The following is a 24,546-nucleotide window of genomic DNA, read 5'->3' as shown; positions in this document are numbered from 1 at the left end:
TTGGGGTTCAAGGGTAAATATTCCTTAATTGCACTCCAAAGACATTCTGCCTACACTCCGCTAAATGTGAAGGTTACTCACCAGGCGATACCTACCTTGACATCACTAGCGGTGCAGCAGCCATCGCAGCCGAGTTACCTTCTAGTCTGCAAAAGAAGTGGAAGGCTCACAAACCCCAGCAGGTCAGCTGTGTGCTGAACTGAATTACAGCCCATCGTGCCGTGTTTGTGTTCGTCCGTTGTGCAACACCAGATTGTGATTCTACACGGATCACTCTGACACATCCACCAGTGAGACGCTTAAATCATGTTTTCATTTTATTCTTAGTATAAGAGACATACAATGGTATTCTGTGAGACCAAATTCATAGTAAGTCAAGAGGCCTGGAAATCAAAACAGAGAAAAACATAATACTGAATCAATGAGACCCCGCCCAGATAGAATGTATTTACACCAAATCAAATACTGATAGAGCTTCTCGAGGCGAGACCGACCCCTCTTCCATACAATCTGTGACCGGCAGATTAAAAAAAGAAAAGAGAGAGAGCGAGAGAGAGAAACACTTCCACTCAAACACTGTAGCTGCCACAATTCCTCTTACGAAACATTTCCGCCCCAACATTAAATCAAGTTGGATGTTTTATATTTGCTGTTTGAAAGGCTATTTAATGCTCTGCTGCCTGTTAATACCCAAATCAACTGTTTTTTTTTTTCTTTTTGTTCTTTTCTCCTTACAACAAACGTGTTCGGTCATATTTTCCTTCATTTACTGGAGCTGATGTCGTATGAATGGTAAACTTTACACTGGGTCAAATGAGCTCTGGGAAATTTCAATCAATAAACACCACTTTCAGATACAGTAAATAGCGTAGTGCTGCTTTCACCCGATTGATCACGGTTCCAGTCAACCGTGGCCAAAGTGAATCCCCCTGAAAAGTGCAACAGTGGCGGGTTTGGTTGGGGGGGCGGTGGCGATGTTTCCGAGGCGGGAGATCTCGGCACCGCGGCCACCTGTGAACCGGTTTCATGATCGCTTCCCAGCTATCAATCCAAGAGACAATCTCAGCCTGTCGGATCACAGTTCATTGCACTTATCTGCGTTTCTTCTTTTGAAGCCTGGCGACAGCCGGTGGGTCGAACTCTTACAGCGGTAACCATCGTAGAAGTCCAGCTCTATGCGGCCACCTGTTTTCTCATATTTATACAAAACAGAAATAGTAGAGAAGAACTAAGAAAATATTTCCTGCCATTTATCTCTCATTTAGTGCGACTTCTAGAATGGCTACGGGTCTGTAGGTCAAGAGGAACTGTGATCTGCTCTGTTAGAAACCCAAGAACATGAAAATGCTACAAGAAAAACAAACCAGAAAGCAAAACCATGGCACCTACAGGAAAAGTGACACCCAGTGGAAAGTGACATAATACAGAGACAGTCGAACCTGAATGTCTGCAGTCTCAGGCTGTGTACTTGCTTCGTCCCGCCCAAAAAAACCCTGCAGGCTCACACTTTTGGGATGAAAAGAAAAGAACGAAGGGTTTCATTCCAAAACACTGTATTGATCTTGCGGGAAAAAAAAAATTATATATCTGCTGTTTTTGTTTTTTAAATTTTTAAACATAAAAGTAGATATTTCTTTTTAAAATATTACTTTATAAAAAAAAAAAATCATATGCTCAATATATATCATGATATGAGATTCATTAGTGAGTGTTACAATCATACTCCCGGTTTGTCAGGTGACGAATATCTCATTTTGGAATGAAACCTTTCAGATATACAATAGATACTGTATGACACATACTGACGACCATAGAAAATTAAACACCTACGATATACTGTAGCATAGATGCCATCCGAGCCCCTTGCATTGACCCCGACCCCCCATGTCACACACTATTATTAAATAAGGCACACATTTACACATACAGTTAAAATTTGGCTAGTAATTATTCCTTTATTTACAACCAATAGCCACAAAGTTAATAATTAGAATAACTGCAGTCCGTTCTATGTTTTTTTTTTATGTTCGTTCTCTTAACTCCAGATGGCATGGCATGTTTGTCTCCTCCTCTCTGGGTCCGAAACATTTCAGAGCATACAATATTGTTTATTTCCATTTCGGAGGATGTTAGACCCACTGGATTTGTGGAGCACCAATCGTATGGAAACATTCTTGAGGAACTGAAACGGACCCGAATTTGTCACGTCTGACTTGACATCGGCTGAGACAGGGAGAGGGGAAAAAAACAAAACAAAAACAAAAAACAAACAAAAAAAAAAAGAACGAGAAAAGGCGAGTATAGCTGCTTTGTTGAAGTATTTCCTTTGTCTTGTCAACACAACGAATTTGGTTCAGCGTCTTTAGCCAACTGACACACTGTGTTGATGAAGTGCATGATTTGGTGTCCCTAATACATCTGTTAGGGGATGGGGGGGGATCGTTTGATATGCCCAAAGATGAAAGAGTATAGTAAGGCAAAGACATAACTACTTTCAGGGGAATTTGCTGACTTTTCACCACAGGTTACACATACTGCATATGTATATGTATACATATACGGTGTGGATATAAACACACATATATATACACACACATGCATAATATAAACACATTCGAGGGTGGGGCGGGTGGGGACTGGATACCAACACTACATCAGAAAAGGTTAAGCAAAAGCATGAATCTAAGCATCGCACGAGCCTCCTCTTCGAGATGACTGATGTGTTAAGTTTTTCCAACATCGACATGTCCAAAAACTGAGTTGCATTGTAAATCCACATTGAGGACATTGGCAGCCTAATATAAGGAGGTGGCGTCACGTCACCCGAGTAAGCGGTTCTATTATAAGCAAGTAGCTGAGCAATACCAATATGGTACAAAGATATTCGTTGGACAAAAAGAAGCGGAAAAAACACGTTTGGTTGAGGCTTTTGTCCACAGTGACACTGGCTGCCACCCCCCTGGTTGTGTTTTCTGGTGAAGGTCTGCAACCTCAAACCCACAGCACTTCTTCAAGGGAAGTTCCTTAAAGACAACACAATGAGGGAGACTCCCTCTCTAGTCCAGGAGTTTACCCCCTCAGTAGTTGAACTTTCCCTGTTCGTTGACTGGGGACGTGGCAGGTATGAACAGGGGCTTGGGAGGGACATCGGGTTTAAGAGAGGAGGCCCGGCGAACGATGGCACCCCTGTGTGGGACCTCCTGCTGCTCTCCGTTATAGCTGTGCTGCCGTGCCAGGTAGCCATTGGGGATGAGGGGATAGTGAACCTCACAGGCGCTGCCCGTCGAGTTCATCCTTGCCAAAAGGGGAGGCTGCTGGTGGGGCCCGCCGTTTCGTTGGCTGAAGCTGTGCTGGCGAGGGATCATTCCTCCCCCGCCTCCTCCAACTCCGCCTCCGTTGGGCATTTTGGCGGCTGCAGCAATCAGTGAGTGCCTCTGGGAGGAGTGCCTCCTCTCCAGTGTGGACTGGTGGTGCGAGGGGATGTCTGGTGGGACATCCATGCGTCGCGTGAGGCTGTCCCGGGGCAAAGTAGACGAGCTGTAGTAGGGGGCTGATTCTGTCTCAGGAATCTGAGGTTGGATGCGGTTGGCAAAGGCTAGCTGACCTCCACCTCCGCTGGCCATCAGACCCGACGGGCTCATTAGCTGGGAGTTCTTGCTGCTGCTTGCCTCGTGGATGTGCTTTAGAAGCTCATCCAGTGAGGTTACCTCCATCACCTTCTGGGAGTAACCAGGGTAAGGCTGCTGAGACAACACACGTTCAACGTTGTGGATTTTACGCTCATCTGGATGGAGGTGACCGACTACTGGCTGCCCATTGGACAGACCATGGGAGTAGGGGAAGACCTGCTGGTGAAGCAGGGCTGAACTGGGCCTGGAGCCAATGTTATGGGACTTTGGTTCCTTGGCATTGTTGCAGTTCTGGTTCTTTTCCCATTGGTTCTTGAAAGCTTTCATGCTCTTTATGGGTAGTTCTGGAGTTGAGTCTGGTGTCGGCAGACCAGACAGCTCTGAGGAGTGGTGGAGATGGTGATGGTGGGGATGGACCAGGTCTCCCATCGTCATTCCGTGGTGGCCATTTCTCCTTGGTGGGTGATGCTCCTTGCTGTTGGCAAAGAAAGAGTTGTAGATCTTTGGAGATGACACCTCCAGCTTGTCGTCCTTACTTTGGCTGTCCAGGAGGCCGTTGAGCTTTGCCAAACTGCGGAGCGACAGGGCGTGTGGGATCGGAGCTTCGGGGTCTTTCGACAGCTTCTTGGTCTTGTGGCCCGTGTGGTTACAGTAACACGAGACCAAGAAGCCAGAGAGGAAGGCGCCGAGGACAAAGGCCACCAAAACACAAGCGATCAGAAGAGTGTAGTGCACACTGTGGTTGGTCTTCTCCAGCTCCGGAGGTCGCCTCACACCTTAAAAAAAAAAAACAGAAAAAGATTGAGAAAAGGGTGCTTCAGTTAGAGCTTTTCTGACTGAGCCAGGTGAAAAAAAGGCACATTTTCAAGAGCTAATGTAGGTCAAGCAGCAGCTGGGACAGACAGGTTGTGTTTACAGGGCCTTCACTATGTGGGAACCAGCATGGGAGAGGTGTTTGAACTAAGTTCTTGGCTTCCTTTCCTTCTACCGTTAATAGATCAATACAGCCTTTCTTTCTAGGACCTGTGCTTTCCCCTCAGACCGGCAGAGGCCAAGAGCTCCCCAGTCAGTGAGAAATCAACTCTGAAATGAGTTAGAGCTTTAAATATTGATGAGAGCACAGCAGCAGGAACCTGATGTCATTTTCACAGACTCTGCCTTCCAATGCGAAGATCAGGGACGAGAGCACCTGGTATGATGAACGAGCCAAAAATAACAGGTCTATCCAATAGCTCAGTGAGTGCGGCGCCTTTGCCAACACAGACTCAAATGAGGTTGTCAGATTCTTTCAAAATGAAGCCGAGGGGACAGTCTGTGCAACAGTGCACTAAAAACACAAGGTTACCCAGCCGAGGTAAATCTGCCATGCAAACGTCCTTAGGTGTTGTGACCTTAGCTGTGTGTTTGCTTAATGGCGTGAAAGGCAGCGATGATAAGAGGAGTGAAACCTGCCACCTCCCGTAATCAGAGCTCATTTGCAAGAGGCTTCTGCCATCTGTGGTGTCAGACCCTTCTCTCCGCCCTTAATGACAGTTTCTGTGAAACTGATTAGTCTGTGGATAGGGACGCCGGAGCTGCATTGAGGAGGGGGGAAAAAGTGCAGGTGCTCCAAACAAGCTAAATTCACCGGCTAATGAAAGCTCAGTTAGGGAATGAAAATGGAAAACAATGATAACCAAATCAGGCTCTGTGATAGGTTATAAGATATTCTGAATGATTATGATGAGGATAATGATTGTGGATATGGGAGATAAGCTGAATAAACAGGCCTGCATTAGAAGTGATTTTAATATTTCATTTAAATGAAGTCATCCAGACTCTTTGCTCTTGGCTAGTTAATCATAAAGATCAATGCACGTTACCGACGTTTGAAGACACGTACAGTAACATTATCTTTCTGTGCCAGCTGTGTCTCAGACTAAACCCAAAATCCTTCAAAACTTACAGAGAATTTTGTGTTTTGACACTAACATTTCAAAAAAGACTTCTTCTTAGTGGGATGGAAAGTAGGAAGACATGAAGTTGGCACGGCCTGGGTGAACGTTATTAAAGGTAATGAGTGCGTGTTAAAGCAGCCAGAAAGCGTCTTCCTAACGGCGTGTGTGTGTGTGTGATTATAGGGGAATATTATGGGATTTACAGAGAGAATATCTGATCAGAGACGCGCTAAGTTTCAGTCAAATCTCCACAAATCCACAAAAAGACAAAAGCACGATGAGTGAAATGTAAACTCATTGTCTTAAGCCTCAGCTGACAGCGTGGTAACGACACAACACGCGATATGGAAAGACAAGTAATTTGCCTCCTGCCATTATTACAGCTTTAATTTGACAGAATCTTATTACGAGTGATGTATGATGAGGTAGCGTTTTAATCAAACAAGGTTTATCGCTCCTCGTGATGGATCTGTATGTACACAGCTTCTGGCCTGTAGTTTTTCTGAAGACTTTATTATTTAGGTCATGAAGTTAGCGGGAAACTTGCTCGCTTCTTCTTTTTTTTTTTTGCTCTTCATTATCTGGAGGCAGACTTTTGAGCAGGTGTGCTCGTAGAGGCTTATTATCTCATCGCCATGTATCACTACACTTATTCTGAGCCGTGCCTTGCTGCCATTTTCCCCAACTGAGAGATACTGTGGTACGCCGTAATCTTTCTGGAAATAATGCTTTGAATAGAGCTCCCAATTAACAATCCCCAATTTTTGGCCATTTATTCTTATGATTGCCTCGACTTATGACCACATTAAAAAGTCATAAATCATAATTGTAATCCCAGTGGGAGAGGCAATCAAAAGTGATGCTGCAGCGAGCCTGTTAATACCGCTTCTTTTAATCTTGGACAATTTTTTTTTCTGTATTTTTGGTCTCATTACACGAGCCACCAATCAGCTCTGCAGTATCGCTGTAGTTCCAAGTTTTTTTGGATCTAACAGATCAGCGTCCCGGCGGCGGCGGCGGCGGCTCGCAGCTTTTGTAATGAGCGGTGAAAGTCTGCTCTCATCTCGGCGTGCATTCTGCCTCTTGTCACCCCTGTGGCTCCCTGGTACCTGTGAGTCATCTGCTCCCTCAGGACCGCGACAGCCCTCCACCACCACCACCACCTCCCCGGTTGTGGCTACAGGCCTATTGAGGTGCTCCTCCTGTTTGAGGGGGGATGAGTCAAGTGCCACAGCAGGGGGTGAAACGCGCAGCTGAGGTAAACAAATCCAGAGCCTATGAACGACCTGTCACAACATGTTTCATGAGCAGCCGGGATGACTCAATCACTGGGTATGTGGGACATATGGTGCCACAGGTCAGAGTGAAATTAATACCCTGTGAATCATAGCAACAGGCTGGCAGGCAGCTAGGTGGCGCACAGGAGGCGCTGGCCAACTGTACCTACTGACTTGGCTTTCTTTTCAGCTTTTGGACACTAGGAGCTGGTATTTGCACCCACATGAATATTTAAAAAAACTCAAAAGTCTGCTTATTGGGGAAAACTGTCACCTCAAGTGGAGGCGATAATTAATGCTCATTTCAAAAGTCCCCATCAGTGTTTACATAGCTTCAGAGTCTCTAACATTGTCACATTATATTTCTGTGTCAACTCAACATGGTCTTGGCTCAGCGAAGGCTTAATATAGCGATACTCAAGTCTGCCAAAAGGTAAAAAGACAGATGGGCTGCGTGAGTGGAGGCAAGGGAGGGAAAGGGGAGAGAGGGATGTTGACAGCCAAGGGAGAGGAAAAAAAAAAAGGGAGATGAAGGGATGAAATTCAACCTTGGTTGAAGAGGGGAGTGAATGTGAGAGGACTCAAAGATGCAAGAAACAGGGGAGCAAGAGCAAAGGGAAGGAGTGGAGATGAAAGTAAAGAGAGAGAGAGAAAAAAAAAAACGTGAGAGTGAGAGCAGAAGTGTGAGAGTAGCAGATTTAAAGGAGGAGGAGGAGGAGGAGAAGGAGGAGGACGAGGAGGGAGGCAGAGTGAGAGACAGACAGACTTGATGGGGTGAGTGACAGACCGTCACTCTGCTGGGTTTTGAAGCCTGGTGCTCTGCGGCAGCTGTGATATAGTCGGAGAACAACCCTCGCGCTCCTCCACAGTGCCGTAGGAAGAGAAGCACTTTGTGATTGCATTCAAATTGTTAAAAATAGACAGCGCGGTAGGTTATGTAAACAGGCAGGTTCTACACAGCGATGCCTGTGCCACGTCTTACTAATTGGCGGTGGGTTTTTTTTTTTTGCATAAGGGAAACAAAGTAGGGAGGTCTCACTGTTGTTATGTGTGTTTTAAGTGTTTTTTTTTCTCTCTCCTGCAGGTGATGAAGTCGAGTCTGAAAACAAATTACAATGGAAGAGACAACTTCTTTTGAGCATGTGTGATTAAATAAATGGCTGGCGTCTTTGCGAGCTCTCAAATCGACTTCATTAACAATACGGCACACATAAGCTTCTCCACGACACCAATTACCGGTAATCTGAACGCTTTGAAGTTTCACACTCGCGCAATTGTGAAAGAATTCGTTTAGCATCTCTTGAAGGACATTAAAGCATCAGAACTCTACAAAACTGGAATTTAAATATCGCTGGCTACCAACACTTTCAAGGTCAGATACGAAATAATTTAGGAGAACTTGTTCACGTAACTTTTTTTTTCAGGCTTTTTCTCAAGGGTGCGTTTAACTGCTTTTGTAACCTGAGAACAACTTGTGTTCTATTTTTTGCGCATCAAGTGAAGACGCTCCAAAATAGCCCTAATTAGTTTCTGCTTCTGCAAGCTTACAAGTGCATGTAATTGTTCCGTTAATGGCTACTCCATCCCGATGAGAAGCCAACGAGACAAAATGGCCCCAGGCTTCGTAGACGCTTCCCCCCCCACCTCCTCCACTAATGCTGCAGATTTATTTCTTTCACACCAAAAATAACAATTTAACTCTTGAAAGACACCCCGAGGTTGAAGATTGGAACAAATGAATTATTTTCCTCTTTCAAATCCGGGTGAAAAGCAGAGCGGCTCTGCCCCGTTGCTGCGAGCTTCGGTAATATGACAGTTTTATTGCTTGACGTGCGTTCCTGTGCACGCAGACACACTCTGGCGTACGTGGCTGGATGTGTGCGGCGTCTGGCTGTTGACTGAGCGAATTCAATCATGTACACTTGTTATTAGGAATTTGCATAATATTCCACCTCAGTGCTCAGCCAATTGGATGCGGTTTAATATATGCACACGAGCTAAGGTGATATGGTGTAATGTAACAGATCCATTCCAATTGAAAAGAAGTTGTAATGAGCACTGCATTTCATTCCAGGTGTGCTGATGCATACAGAACATATATTTCATTACACTTTTGATTGAATACTGGTAAATTAAGCGTACTGAGGCATCTGGCAATCAGAACCACACTGTCTGTCTGAAGTCCTTCAATATCTGCCTACACCTGTGCCATGAAGAGAAAGACAAGTTTCCAGGAAGCGGTACACACACTTTGCTTCAAACACCCACACAGCAAAAAAAAAAAAGTTTGGTTAAAGACCCAAATTAGCCAAAAAACACATTTTCTCACCTCTCGTACGGCTTTTAAGATGTGTCCCCAAAGTTTCTGCAGTACATTCAAAGGTGAATGGAGTTGTGTTTGTTGCAAAGGGAAAAAAAAACCAACAAAGAACATATGCAAGCTACTGAAAACTCTTTCTGATGACTTTGCTGTGGAATTTGTGGCCACTGCAAACCGAATTTCATTCACCTTGATTGTACTGAGGGCAGAGGTACATATCTCAAAAGCTTAACCTATCTACACGGTTACAAACTTTCTCCAGGTACGTGATCCAATGTGTTTTTTGTTGCTATATAAATCAGCATCTGATCTACTTTACACAAGCCAATAGACTATGCAGAGCACATGCACGGAGTCCTTCTCTGCATGCAGTTGCATCAGAAGCAAAAAAGAAGAGCTGTTTATTTGCCATTCGGCGGCTGCTAAAGCAAAATGGTTCCAATGCAACTGTTGCCGCAGTAATAAAACACATAACGAGCAAAAGTTGGCAGTGGAAGAATCTTGGCTTTACCGACCAACTTAAAGAGACAGTCCACACCAAAGTCACTTTTCTTGAAGCTTAATAACATGCACAAAAAAAGAAAGGTGAGGAAAAATCACTGACCTAAGGCCATTTGTGGTACCCTTACAAGTGTAATCTTCGTTTTATAGCTCTGGCTTTTTCCTAAAGACACACATCTATAGTTGTGCCACATTGTGCATTCTTTGGAGTGAACTGCTGCTTTAAGAGATGGAGAAACTCGCAGGCCACTCAGACACCTGCGCATAGTTTCGCCCATCGGCTGTAAAGTTGGAAAGGCAGATTATAAAAAAGACAATGAAAAGGGTCAGTGAGAGAGAGAATTCAACAAAGGAGGCAGGTGAAGCCAAAGGGTTAGTCCAACTAAAAATAGAAAAGACCAAAGAAAAAGAAAACAGGCAGATAAAACGGGAGAAATACTCCCCAGAGGGTCAAAGAGGCAGATTAAAGGGTAAGGGTTAAGGCTAAGAGCCGGGACTACTGCGTGGGTGGATTTGATCACTGTGGGCCCCGTGGACTGAGCTGAGCTTTTATAGCCGACATGGAACATAAAGCCATTAAAAGTGCCCGTTATGGAAAGTGAAGTATTCGCTATGTGTAATGCCTTTAAGGTTCGTTTTTACAGCACATTGCAAAGAGTGTTTATGTAGTAAAACATGATGTCACTTATAATCACCACAAAGTGCCGGTGAGCTGAGCGGAGGGAAAAATGGCTGAGCTGCGTGTGACCTTTAATGACTGCCATTACGCCACGGCGATGACTCAGGGACTCCAAATTGGCAGCAATGTTTTAAAAAACTGAATCTATGTGTGCACATCATGGCCTGACTTGCGATAAATCATGTACGAACAGCCAGTAGGGTCAATACAGGCGGACGGGCTGAATGAAATTTGCCAGACGGCAGTCCTCTTTAACTGTCATAATGAACATGTTCTGAATATGCAGCCTCTATCTGACCCTGAAAGATCAAAAAAAAATGTATTAAACATTTAAAGTTCAACTTCACACTGTCTGCTGCTCTCGAAATTACTGCTGAAACTCCTTAAAAGTCAAGCTTCGGAATAAAACATGTGAGCCACTTGGACGGGATGTCTTTAAAGGGTGAGTGATGAAGCTCTGTGTTTGTTCATAATATAAATACGGTGACAAGTTTGTCATTGCGTGATGTTATTTTAATAAGTTTTGCACATGTTTACACTAAAGTTTTTATATTAAACCCTACATATTTGGGTCATTTTGCTCGACTTTACCGATAAAAAGGTAAAAACCATTCAAATATTAATCATAAAACGTACCAATGCTGTTGGGGAACGAGGTCTCTCTGAGGAGGAGACACCGTGAGGGTGGTTAGAGGGGACACAAAGTCAGAGCTCAGTGACTGATGATGCCGGCTGTGTCTGTTGCCATGGTCTTCAGAAGTATAAATAACTCTTTAGAAAACTAGCTGGCATCGATGTCCCCCCCAGGACAGCAGCCCTTCTTCATGAAAAGGTTCAGCCCGAGTTCACTCCCTGCTCTCCTCCTGTAGTGTTTTAATGAGTTTGAAAATGCCCGCTCGACGTGCTTCTGCTATCGCGCCTTCTCCCCGTGCTCGTCGGCTAAATTAGCTGCTAACCTGACTTTCTGGTCCAACCCACGCTGGTTTATCCAAACGCGCCAAAGAGTCAAGGAAGAGGTCAAACTGCATTAAAAGGCAGGAGAGGGGGAGAAAACACACCAGAGAGAGTCGGTTGTGCTAACACACGGTTTTTGGTGGAGAGGTGGGTGTATTCCCCGGCCAGGATCGGCTCCGGTGCAGCCGTACTGCTGGCATTTTTCTAAATAGCAGCAGGTCAACAGGTTCCTGCTCCTGCCTTTTAGTCTTCTCTGGTGTTTACATAATGTAATGCAACTACCCACATCTGAGCCAATAATTCGCCTCATTTTATTTATCTGACCAAAACTGAACCGCACATAACTCATGTTTATAGGACTACCATGGCTTATATGTTGAGGGATTGTCTGCTTTTTTTTACTTATAGCATTTATACAGTACTGACTTTAATAAACAACGCTAGGCGAGCTACTAAGACAGTGTTGTGAGCTATGGTTCCCAGACATGCTGATGTTGTTTAGTGTCGCTCCCTAGCATTTGGAAACTACTAGACTTGCATATATTTGACCATTTGCATTGATGCAATTAATCGGGACAATCGCGTATATGTGATTAGAAATTAGAGTAGCTTTGTGGGGTTTTGCGGATGCCGAATTTGTTTATGACATTTTCAAAATTTGAAATGGCTCTTTAAACCAGAAGAAATGTTAATGAACTTTAAGGTTAATTATATGCTTGATGCAATAAACCTACAAATGCAGAGCTCATTGTTATTGGTGTGAATAATGAATATTTATTCAAAACTCTTCAGTTCTGCTGTCCGACATGCAAGTTATCTGTGTCTCTCTCTGTAAAACAGGCTTTTTTTTGTTTTCTTTATTAAACTGTTTTATTATAATCTCCAGTAAATGTTAGCAAATAAATCTGGCTAATATTAGCTTGCTAAAAAGCTAACCTTATAGGACTCCCTACCTAGCTAATGAGCTAATTTGACTAGCTATGCTAATTATAATTATCTTTTTGCTAATGTGACACAGGAAGACCTCGTAAATCCTTCAACCTTAGCTTGCTAGCTAAGGTCACATTATCATTTTAAACATGCAATCATGTTACAGATAATACAAACAGCTAAATACATTTTTTTTAAAAAATGTCACTACAACTGTGTACACATTGGCCAAGCACTTACAGAAATAGTGCCCAAGTACATGCTTAAACTAATTAATTCTATTAATGTTAATGAGGCAAACATATAGCACTAGTTAGCATCTGCTACTTGTAGCGACACAAATGCTATTGGTGGATTTGTACTCGCACTCTTTTAGAGATTTCTACTAAAATGGGGGTTATCATATCTGAACACACACGACACAGGTGCATCACTCCTCCACTGCCTCGACATAACAGTCCTTGTTTTTACAGATAACTGTCTTAAGCCGTTATCCCACACAAGGTTTATTAAAACCTCAGCGGAGCAGCAACAATTGGGCTGCTGTGAGACGGTACTGTAGGCTAATTTTTGTGTGGTGTGAAGTCTTACAGAGGGCTTACAAATGATTTAACACACCATTTGGTAACCATACGGCGGATCACAGACGTCTGTGTCTGTGAAGAGCCTTCTGAATTTCAAAACACAAATCCAGGCAGGCTGAAGAGAATTAAACTGACATGAAATAACTCTGCCGTTCTTGGAAACTGATGAATTCTTCATACTTCTGGTCAACTTGCCAGCCGCATCATTTAGTCAGTTAACCATCACTGTCTTCTGGGGAAAGCCTCTGTTATTAAGCCCCTTTTTTCACAGGAGACAGTCTGACGGATCGCAACGAGAAGAGCACAGGTGTAAACAGGAAAACAAATGACGCCTGAGTTCTGTTTAGTTGCTCTGGTTTCATGGTGCTGGCGTTGGCCTGCTGGCAGAACCTACTGGGATGCTTTTCCCACTATGACAAGTCAAAATATCTGCAGTGAGGAAGGCCTAATGGCTGTATCACTGCTTGCTGGTGAGGTGGTCTGATGGCTACCAGGTAAGCTGGTGCAAAAACTCGACTAGTACATCTGTTTGTTTCTGTCTTTGCGGGCACGTCCGGGTTCAGTCTCAAGCCTCGGCGTTTGGTGAAAGCCGTCTGTCAGCAGTATCTGCACCTCCATTAGTGTCTGCTCCTGATGCCCTCAGCCACAGTCGTGCGTCGAGAAGTGTTTTTAAAAGTGCTCATAGGCAAATGCATATTTAATGTAATGCAGGTAGGCACCGTGGAAGAAAATATACTTGACGCCTATAGAGCTGCTGCTTCATGTGTAGAAGTGCGAAGCCTGAGTCATTATATAGCCGGCGCTGACAGCCGTATTGATTAAAATGTATGCCCGTTCCCTCGGAAAATAATGAGATGGATGTTTGTTGTACACAAGGAGTTCATGTCAAGTCAGGTCTTAAAATCTTTATGGCAGGTCCGAGCCAAGATGACAGCGTTTGATTATTTTTCTTCAACACCGTGTCAGTTGTGTTTACACATTACTGAGACCATTCACGGTCCCTTTGACGCAAAGGGCCAAATGTGGAAGTCCTGACTGCCGGTGTGCAATTTATTGTTTTACATTTCTACCTGGTAAAGTACAGCTTAAGTTTGACTAAACCTGTGGAGGTAATAAGGCCTGTACGTTTACATTAATGTCACACTGCCTAAGCTCGATGGTCAGCTGTTGAGATAACTCTTTGTTGGATGGAAGACGAGGATAGCTGCCAGACACATGCATGTATTTACCTTTAGTGTTTAGTACCTTCTGGTCTGTATCTTTGTCTCTCTTGAGTAGTTATTCTATTTTTTTTTTCCACCCACTATCTGAGCTCTGTTGTCTACTGGCCCACCTTGTGGCTGCTGGGAGATTTGTGACACAGCTGCAGAGCCTCTACAGAAGGTACAGACAGAAAAGCAGATATCTTGCGGGAAATGGACAGGAAGTGAGAGATTGGAGGCCCTCTTGGAACTGTGATGCTGTTACTTCCACACCAGCTCCTCTCCCGCCTTATCAACTCGCCTGTCCGGCTCTTCTGATTGAACCGCCAGCGTCACAGTCTCTGGCTGAAATAGATTGCGATGCTGTTTCTATTACATCCTACACCCTCCCCTCCGTTGTCTGACTCCCTGGCTTAGGGCCCTGCTGGTTATTTATTTGTTATGGACTTTTCTCATTTAAGCCTGAGTAGCTCATCATTGCAGCCACAGAGTCCGTCCGTGTGAATGGAAGCTTCTTTTACTCGCGGAGGATTTATGGACTTCTGACATGGTGCCTGTGCAGGCGAGCAGCAAGAAGAGGACAAAACACTGCGCCGTGGTGCTTTGTCTTTGTTGAATCCCCTCCAAATGAACCGCGTCTCCTTCCTAAACTCGCAGGAATATGCTCTACACTTTAGGGGAACAAAGACACTGAAACTTTCTCTGTCTCGCTGTGCAGCTCTTGTTTCTTTACATGATCATTTTAGACTCACTTCTTGTCACAGTCGCTCAAACGTAAAATGCTTGTAATGTTAATCAGCATAAGTGTGGACTGTCGAATTAAAAATGTACGAAATAATGAGACTCGAGCCAATAAAGATCAAGATGTCATTAAATATTTAAGAACTGGTTGGACTTTTATAGGTTGTGTCATTTATCGGGGCAGCTGAGCCGGCGTGGTGTAATTGCCAAAGAGTCTCTGCGCTCTTATTGAGAAATGAGAGGTTGGACGACTTCACCAATGTTTGAAGGGAGAGCTGAAGTTTAAACTAGAACGCAGGATTCTAGGAAACCTCAATCAAAATCACTCTGACATGTGCAATTACGCAAATTACAGCCATCTCGCCTGAGCGCTGCGGCGCTTAGAGCTGGAAGGGACTTTTCAAAAGTGTGATCGTCTGACCTTCTAAAATACGAGGATTTGCTGGTGTTAAATGGAAACACGCAGGGCTGCTGTTGGTTGGCAAAGGCAAACTAATGCTTCAGCCGGAAAACCAGCAGTGGCATTTTTTGCTTGATGTTTCGAACGCTGACTTGAGAAAATAAGTGCCGCCGAATGATTATCGTTGCAGCCACAAAAACCATACGTCTTTGACAATAAAGGTAAATCTAGAATATAACATTATTGATTCTTTGACATTTATGTCTTTAGCTACTGGCTGAGGCCTTGTCAGGATGAAATTAGGGATGTTGTTGAAGACGTCTACAACTGCAGGAACTTAAAAATTGGTTTTCATTGGTATTATATTTGACTCCGTCTTTATTCATCGACTGGTTACAGACGTATTGAGGGAGCTGGATGTGTTTACACTATTCTCCTATCAGTGTGATTGCTGGCGCCTGATGAAAACTGCTGTACAATCACATGTTGTTGGCCTTGTTTCCTGTCATGTGCCTCCATTTTTGGAAATTCCTTTTTTGTAAAAGACTGTTGGTTTACTTTGCAAACACAACAAATGGTACAAATTCTGTGCTGTGCCAGACGTTGGTTTATGTTAGACAGTAAAGGACACGAACACGTTGCACTAGTTCAGATAAAATCCAATGAGAGACGAGTGGAGGAGCAGTTAGGCTGGAAGTCGGCATCGGGGCTTTACCTCTCCATCTCAGAGTCTGTGTTTGGTGCAGTGGGGAACGTTGTTCTAAAATAGAAATGGAAATTTTAAATGTAAATGAATGGTCTCAGAGAGATAGATGCTACCTGGCTTGTGCCCTGGATTTGTTTTTTTTTTTTTTTTTTAAAGCATTGAGGGAACATTTGTGAGCGCTGACGAGCTAAATAAAAGATGAGGACAGGGCATGGGGGAGCAGTGTTGTTTAGACGCAGGCTTTCTACTTGATTTGAGGAGTTAATTAGATCCAATGCAGTGTCTATTTAAGTCATTAAATCTTTCACATTCGTGGCTGCTGCGTTGAGCACATTGAGATGTATGGCTGAACATAAAGGGACGAGCGAGATCCTTCCCTAACACTCTTCAAGCTCATTGGAATGCTCCGCTGTATCGGATTCATGTCCGTCTCTGCTCGGTGAATATATACGTCGTGCTCTGCGGATGTATCGAAAACTTGTAATTCAGGACACTTCCATCTCACCACATTGGGCTTTAAGTCACTGGAACCATTAAGTGAAGCTGCCCAGGAAATTACGCATCACGTCATCTAACTAATGAAGTGCATGGATCAAAAAAAAAAAAAATCAATTAGCAATGCTTTCTGCCTTTCACTGTGAGATTGGTTTAACTAGAGAGTTAAGTGTTAGTGAGCTAATGAAAGTGATATTTTACCCTGGAAGAACATTTGCGCCCATTAGCATGCATACCGCCACACGAGTTCTTGAATGGTCAGCCTCCAACAGCAGCCCATCTCAGCTGCTACTAGTCGGGACTCATTTTCTCGTCGACTGTTCAACATCAGTTCACATCGCAGATTGCGGCGAGAGGAAAATTGAAAACCGCAACCGTGGATGGAGACAGAACAATAACAGAGTTGATTTGAACTTGTCTCGTCTGGCGTTTTTACATTAGCCGTTTGAAATGAATGCAATCAACTTTGGAAATGCAAGTTGGAAGATTGAACTGATGCGTTTGCAAGCATGCGTGCCCAAAGCAGGAAAGTGTTGTGCCAGAGTGAAAACAACATTCTTAATGCGTCATTTTTGAGTTAGTCTGGTTAGAAGTGTACAGCTCAGGGGCCCAGCAGTGCAATCCCCTGCAGGTCAGAGGTCATTTAGGACACACATCCCTCCCCCTTACCCTCCATCTCCACACTGATTGGCTCCGAGTCAGGTGACCCTTGTTCCCCCACAGGGGGAGGGCGATCAGGACCTGTACCTCTTTCAGGGTCACCTGCCTCCTTTGGGAATTCCGCCCCATGATAGGTTGTGCTGGCGCTTGTGGGTGTGGTCTTCCCTGTGGTTGTAGCGAAGGGGGAGGAAGGAGGAGGAGGAGGAGGAGGAGGAGGAGGAGGAAGGGGGCAACAGAGTGAGTGATTAGTGAAATGTGAATCAGCTTGGAGAATCAACTTCAGAGAAATGAGGGTGTGTCCTGAGCAGAAGGGTGCCACCCGTTAAACACACAGACCCTGTAATGATTGTGAGCAACATGATGAGCACACAGACGTTAATTCATCCGTCGGTTCACTTCTTCACGCGACACACACAACGGTTTGTGCTGCTTTTATCATCCAAAGACAACTCATAGCATCAAAACAATCGCCACAGCACATTTCATGACTCTAAACATCAGAACACAGCAATAAGAGAGAGTTATTCGAGTCAGCTGCCCGACGTCGAGCTAATAAACATTTTTGAATCTTCACAAATCGCAGTAAAGGTTTTGAGCACTTAGACAAGTTCCAACAAGTGGTTTTAGTTTGAGAATTTGCTATTGAACCACTCAGGCATATTTTACAGAATCCCACTCCTCCTTTTATTTACCGTGGCCTTGAACTACAATTAAATCTTCCCGCTATCTGCTCTGGCAAGTGTTTTCAGAGATAAGTGGACATAGATAGGTGGCTGGAAGAAGAAACGTGTTTTTATTATTTTTTTTCTCCACTACCTCATTCGAGCCGTTTCACAGAAAACTCCATCACCTTGGGGGCAGACCGGCAAACATTACCACGGCCACATTTGGAATCTCTTCAAACATATGCCAAGGATCATGCTGGGCATTAGCTGCCACAGGCCTGGTATTATCAAACATATTTATCTTGATGACACACTCCACATCTTGATTGCGTGATTAGCTCTCTGTTGTCCTTGAGGTATGGTGAGCAGCATGCTGCTATTGGCTCGGCCTCACGCACTAATAAGCCGGCCATAATGTTAGCATTCTGCAGCGCTCACACCCAGACTGAAGGAAAAGGGCTCGTTCTCTCTCTCACTGTGAGCCAGTTGACAGTGTTCACTCTGAATGAGGTGCCCTGTCAGCTCGCCATCTGCGCCGGGCAAATTAAAACTGTCCACCGGGGGGTGTTTGGCCCTGGCACTTCGGACAATAGTTGCACGACTTCATCACTACTTCATTAATAAATCAGATTTTTTTTCTGAAAGTGCAACTAGGATCATATTATTTGTCCTCTTTTATTGATGATAATGTAGGGGGGGGAAAAAAAAGCCCATTATACAACAGAGGAACATCTGATTACCGACACAGGCAGCCGCTTGTCTCACGCCATTCCCTCTGCTGGCTGTGATTGTTTGGGTGACAGGGAAGTAGAAGAAAGAAAACGTCCTTGCCTTTGGTGTGTTTTCGAACAAGGAACAGAGCCCCCGTGTGACAACAGCTTTGTTCGGCATATGGGGTGTTTTATTGTCTAGGAAAGCTGATAATTGATCTTCAGTGCAGAGACTTAAAAGGCTTTTCGTGTGAATCAGCTCAAAAAAAAAAAAAAAAAAAAAAAAAGGGAAAACAAAGGCAGAATCTGACTGCGTGTTGAGAACTTCAAACAGCGCAGTGAAGCATCAGGGTGGTGACAACCCCGTAGGATTAGGCAGTACAGTTCCTGATCAAGTCTTGCGACTGACTGGGTGGAAATTCCTCCAGCAGGGAGGCTGTACAGACGACGGAGGAAGCGTGGAGCTGGGGATGTCGAGGGCCGAAGCCTCTGGCAGACAAAGCGGCCTCTGTTCTGAGAAGACAGAGAGACGTAGGATGGATGGTTCTGCGGAGCCATAATGGCCGACATCTTCCAGCATGATGGGCTCAGCGCTGATACTAATCGCTGTCTTGGATCAACCACTGCCATTAGTTCCCTTGTGTCCCAATTTGTCCAGTGACAAAGGAGTCCGACTTTCAGCAAGTCTGAAAAACTCGTCAAAAAGTTGAGGCGGCTGCTTTAGTTGTGTGGACAAAAGGGAGTGAGGCTAGTCAGGAACTATCTGACTGAAAACGACTAGTTTTGAATGCAGCAGTGTTGGAAAACTGTCCCAACATCACCTCCTAAATCTTATCTGAGAGCTAGCCAGCTTAGCCGCATTTCTATTTCTATTCTGGCCATGCCAGGGGCTGTGCGGTGCGGCTGGCGGGGGAGTAATGGGACGTGACAGGGATGATGATCCTTCTTGATACAGGGCATTAGGCAGCCCGGCCAGTGGAGCTCCTGGTCCATCAAAGGAGTGATGCTTCAGACAATGGCTTCAATGTTTAAACTGTCAGACTGGCTGAGAGGGAGAAGTGGCTCCAGCCATTCAGCTGCCTCGCTAAGAGATTCTGTAGCCTCCCATGTTGCTAAGTGTGGAAACATTTACTTTGGAGACGTAGCTGAATAAATCCGTTCCAATTGTCCGTGTGAGGACGCTGAGGTTCAGCATGTCGCTCAGGGGAAGAACAACTGTACGGGAAGGCATCGTTTTTAAAGTTTGGGATATTTTTCTAATGATGTTTGACTTTAAATTAATATGAGGAAAAAGTGCATTCAACAGGATGAGAATACAAGTAATCAATGAAAAAAAAAACATCTTAAAAATGTAAATCACAATCCAATCTGCGTTTGGTAAATAGGGCTGGGTATTTATTTGAATAATTCTGATTCTGAGTCTGCTCATTTGCTGAGTGGAGGGTGGGTTACAACCAAAGTAATATTTAGATTCTAGATTAATGCACGAGCAACTTTAATCTAATGATATAATATTCTGTATAACAGCACAGTCACAGGATTTATTTTCCTGATTATACACGTATACCTATATTTTAGTAGAAGGTCTGAGAAGGTGATGACTGGTGAGTTCGTTGTGGGCGGTGAGTCTCTCCCAGAGCAAGCCCACTGATGAAAGATGTTTTAAGGGGTATTATAGTTAGCCTTAATGTGTCCAGATAAACTTTACAGTTCGGGTGTTGTGTCTGAATTGTCATAGAAAAGAATCAAACAGTCATTCTTCATGTAACGTTGCTGTCGTCCTACGTTCTTCACAGCAGAGGCGTGTGAGGCGATGCTTACCGTGGATGAATGAGACACAAAGCTACACAAAGTAATCACAACAGTAGTGATGGTGGTCTCTTGAATATTTTGTGGTTTACTTCAGCAACAGCACAGCGTCTAATCCCGTCCTCCTGAAGCATTTCGTAGCAGCATATGGTAAATTAAGATGGTTGCTACCAGACAGTCACACAGTTTGTGTTGCTCCCTTTCTCATCAAGCAACTCAGGAGAAGCTGAGTAGGTTAACTGAGAATAATGTTGGACTCAAGATTTATTAAGACGAATGCATTAGGGGGAGGGAAGACACGCGTGCACTCAACTTGCATGACGAATGGCGCAGACGGACAGGGCTGGATATATAAGAGGATTTTTTGCAGTACACTGTGTGCGTAAAATTTGTTTAGGAACACATGAGCAGAATTGAAACGTCTTAGTGATTGCTTTGGAACTGGTTCTCGATGTCCAGCTCTACTTGTAAACGTCCATTTTGACTGACTTCCAGGTTAAAGAGACCTACTGTAGGGAACTTACTGGAGCTGTGCATGCACACAACTTATAATAACAACTCTTACATGTTCTCCATCAGACAAATCGGTAAAATAAACTTGGATTTGTTCAGAACGTCCTCATTTGTCTCGCTGCTCGTGCACTTGCGGTGGACGGGATTCAGCCTTCCAGCATCTCTCATTTTTGGAATACATATTTTTCAAAAGGCCTGATAGGAAAACTCCTCTATGATTGCAAAACAAAAGGATCAAACACATCACACAACCGTAGAACAGAACCAACAACATTTTCTTGGACGTGAGACCGTCTGCTGAGTTTAGTTTCCTAGCATTTGCCCTGTTAGTGCTCAGTGCTCTGTGGCGACCAGCAAAAAAATCAAGTGAGGCCGGTAGATGGAGATATAAAAGACGTGTCCACTGACCATACGCTGAATCTATCGCCGTGTTTTGCTTGCGAGTGGTCGCCAAGACATCTGGAGGAGAGAGATAGAAAACAATATGAGTGAGTGCGGTAGATGCTCGGTAGGATTCCTGCTTTCAGGGCTACAAGTCATTCATTTCTGACGGCAGATAAGGACCGTCGACTTTGTCCTTTTTGTGCTTCTCATCACATCCTAGACACGTGCAAATGAGCTATAAACAACCCACTTTGTCTTACAAAAAAAAAAAAACAAAACACAACACTTCGATGAGCATATGCTTAATTAACATGGAAAGATTGAGAACAGTATTCCAGCAGGGATAGCGAGCGTGGGCGGACAAACTACTTTTCAAGCTCCTTCGATATGAACCGAATGGCTGCCCTAGCTGAAATAAATACATCCTAATGCTTCATTATAATTCGTTAGAACCGCAATCACTCGTTCCCGCCGCCATCAAGATCTGATAACGGTTAATAGTTTCTTTTTTGAATCTCTTCCCTTTATTGCTTGTGCGAACGACTGAGAGTAAACAAACGCTTCCATCTCACCGTGGCAGGTATCGGGATGCTGATGGTAGCCGTTCTCCACGTCCTGTTCAAACCCGCCTCTGAAGACAAAGAAACAAAGACACACACCCACACACACACAGACAGACACACACACACACACAGCAACAAAGACAAAGAAGCCTGTCAGTAAATTTGCATCAATCCATTTCACTGGATGTCCATTTCTAACAAAGCACCTCTTTCCAAAATTGGTTTTGCTCGTGAGGACAGTTTGGAGACAGGGAGCCAAGTGCACCGTAGCAAAATTTAATTTGTTTGTGTCTGGCTGAGGTCAGAGTGTCTGCTGTTGGGACAAGGAGGTGGCCAGACCTGAAGGAAAAATCCATCCTCAGATCTTCCTACAAGGTTGAATACCATCAATTTTGTGGCGTTCAGCGGATTCCAGGAGCTAGTCTGTGATGAAAAGTTGTAATTTACTTTTGTATGTCCTCGTCTTACCCCGCTGCTCGTACTTAGGTTAGTCATTTCCTACATTTCCCGTATAGGGCTCTCTCTGTGCGCAGCACTTTCTGTAACAGCAGTCTTTTAGTGCACTACTGCTGGTGAAATTGGTACCTGCAGTTAGCCTTCTCTGCAAAGAATGTCTCAATGTATGAGTGTGGACTGTCAGTGAAACACAGTCTGGAGGGAAGTGTGTCAATTCACAGCGACTAACACCAGAGCCTGTCATTTACCGCTGATATTTTCAAAGGGACATTTTCTGCTCTTACATCGCCCTGCTGCTAATGGCATAGGAAGCGTCTTGACAAGTCCTCTATATGGCTTTTTTTGTTGTTGCAGGAAACAAAAATGAACCAAGACAATGACGGGTTAGCATTGAACCGATTTCTGGTAAAAGAGGACAAAGTGTGCAAATTAAAAAAATGAACACAAGCTCATGTCAACAAGAGCCGAGCGACTGAAAGCTCATTTCTGTTTCTCCCTCCACTCTGTGTACATTTTAGTACGGTGAGTATAAATCTAAACAGTTTAGCAAAGGGACAATCAAACCTCAGACATGTTTTCATTCTGCATTTTCCACCAGTTTCAACTTGGTGTAATCCAAGTTCTCCTAATTCACCTTTCGATCAGCTCCACACTGACGATAGATTTTCTGCTGCTCTTATGAAAATGCACTCACGCCCGATGCGCTTTTCTGCTTCTCACGCTGTAGATGCATCATCCTCCACCTTCAAGTCAATCACAAATCAACGGCTCATCCAGATGCATCACTCCGAACGCTCGGTAATGAGATTGAGTCGACGCACGGTGGAGTGGAAGCCCTTCCAGCCGAGCAGAGCTTCGCATTGACGCCAACAGTCCTCCCACTCGTTGTAATGAAGCAAATAAAATAGACACAGGCTCATATACTGCATAAGCTCAAGCGTAATGATCCAGTATCCACGAAGAAACACTTTGTACAAGCATGCAAGCACGCCTACTCTATAACAAACCAATTAGTTCCTTATATAACCTAAACACAAAAATACATCTCACATGGATTTTATGCCAACACGCTCTTCCAGCACCCATCTGCAATTAGAACACACACACACACCAAACTCCTGATCTTCTGAATAATCCTCAACATAAACATTAACGTCTAAAGTGGAGACGGGAACACGTGAACATCCAACAGCAGAAACACTGAACTCAGTCAGGAGGGAGAAGAAATCAGCCTCAAGAATTAATCACTTCGGTGTCTTTGCCGCGTGTTAAGGCAGCAGCTCTGCCGTCAATTGTCAAGTTTAGGGATGTAAAACCCGCTGCAAGGTAGCTGCCGAACTCACAAATACACACCTGGTGCACTAAATTATACCCTCTTACAAAAAAAAAAGCCTGACTCTCTTATGTTAAGTTCTTGTGTTTCCTGAGGAGGGAGGGAGCCGGTGTGAGACAGGAGGTGATTATCAAATCAAGGAGAGGCAGCCTGATGCTCGGTATGGTGTTGAGAGTAGAGGAGTCTGTGAAAGTACAAACTACAGGGGGGAAAAAACAGGATATATATCTTTAGATGATGTACTTTTACAGCTTGAGAGCAGCGGTGTGCTTGATGATAAACCATTAACACACAACATTAAGCTTTTTTTCTTTTCTTCGAGAAAGTTTCGTCTTCTCAGACTCATATATGGATTCTTTACAGCACTCCTAATCTTTTTGGCTCATGACCCCCTAAAGCAAAGCCACGTCTCCTCCTAATCCATCGTTAACGCTACAAGTCGAAAGGTTGTCATCAGTAATCATTTGTTCTCAGATTGTTTTATCAAACAGAGAAGGCCTCCGTTAGAGGCCCGAAGGAAAGTTCAGTGATGAGAAATAAATGCTAATGTTGATTTGCAGATTGGAAACCGCAGGTTTAAGGCACGAGGCTGGCACTGAATCACAAGCAGGCTACAAATCTACTGGCAGGACAGATGCATTCGTCAGTTCAGTCAAATTTAGCTCAAATTTCAACTGACTCTGTAGAAAACCTGCAAGAATGTGTTTCTACACACAAATGGAAGCAAATATTAGGGGCCAGTAATTGAGATAAACCATTATTGGTGATACTTCTACAGTTAAGACCCATTAAACAGAGAGAGCAACCAAATAAGACGACTAGAAGAGCTCCAGTCAAACCCTGAATGACAACAAACAATGTGGAAAACGTGATATTACAGATTTACATGGGTCTGATGTTGATTTATATTATCATAGATGGGTATAATAAAGCTTAAAGGTGGCATATGTCAGATTTTGAGCATAAATACAGCATTATTAGAAGCAGCAAACGATGATGTAATGATGTGATGGAGTCACACTCCCTCTGTGTGTTGTAATCGGAGCTTCTGTGTTCTAGGTTTTGGCAGCCGGTGCATGTTCCTCCCTTTGACTTTAA

The 24,546-nt window shown here is 44.1% G+C and overlaps 1 protein-coding gene across 2 annotated transcripts in view; it reads right to left on the bottom strand.

Moving 5' to 3' along the window:
* Positions 1-304: 304 nt before the first annotated feature.
* sema6cb (semaphorin 6Cb) overlaps positions 305-24,546 on the bottom strand; it is a 175,078-nt gene continuing 150,836 nt past the window's right edge. Inside the window, exons 19-22 of one of the 2 annotated variants that reach the window (XM_008286116.1) lie at positions 21,669-21,727; positions 21,121-21,171; positions 17,025-17,180; positions 305-4,405 (exon numbers count right to left, since the gene is read on the bottom strand). In XM_008286116.1, coding sequence (XP_008284338.1) covers positions 3,078-4,405; positions 17,025-17,180; positions 21,121-21,171; positions 21,669-21,727 — 1,594 coding nt within the window. In that variant the 3' untranslated portion in view covers positions 305-3,077. The remainder of the gene's footprint in view (positions 4,406-17,024; positions 17,181-21,120; positions 21,172-21,668; positions 21,728-24,546) is intronic. The other variant, XM_008286117.1, reaches the window with a different exon arrangement.

This window comes from Stegastes partitus, unplaced genomic scaffold, assembly GCF_000690725.1.
Source record: "Stegastes partitus isolate 25-593 unplaced genomic scaffold, Stegastes_partitus-1.0.2 Scaffold434, whole genome shotgun sequence".
Taxonomy (NCBI): domain Eukaryota; kingdom Metazoa; phylum Chordata; class Actinopteri; family Pomacentridae; genus Stegastes; species Stegastes partitus.
Note: the sequence above shows the minus strand (reverse complement) of the source record. Positions and strands in the feature narration are given on the sequence as shown.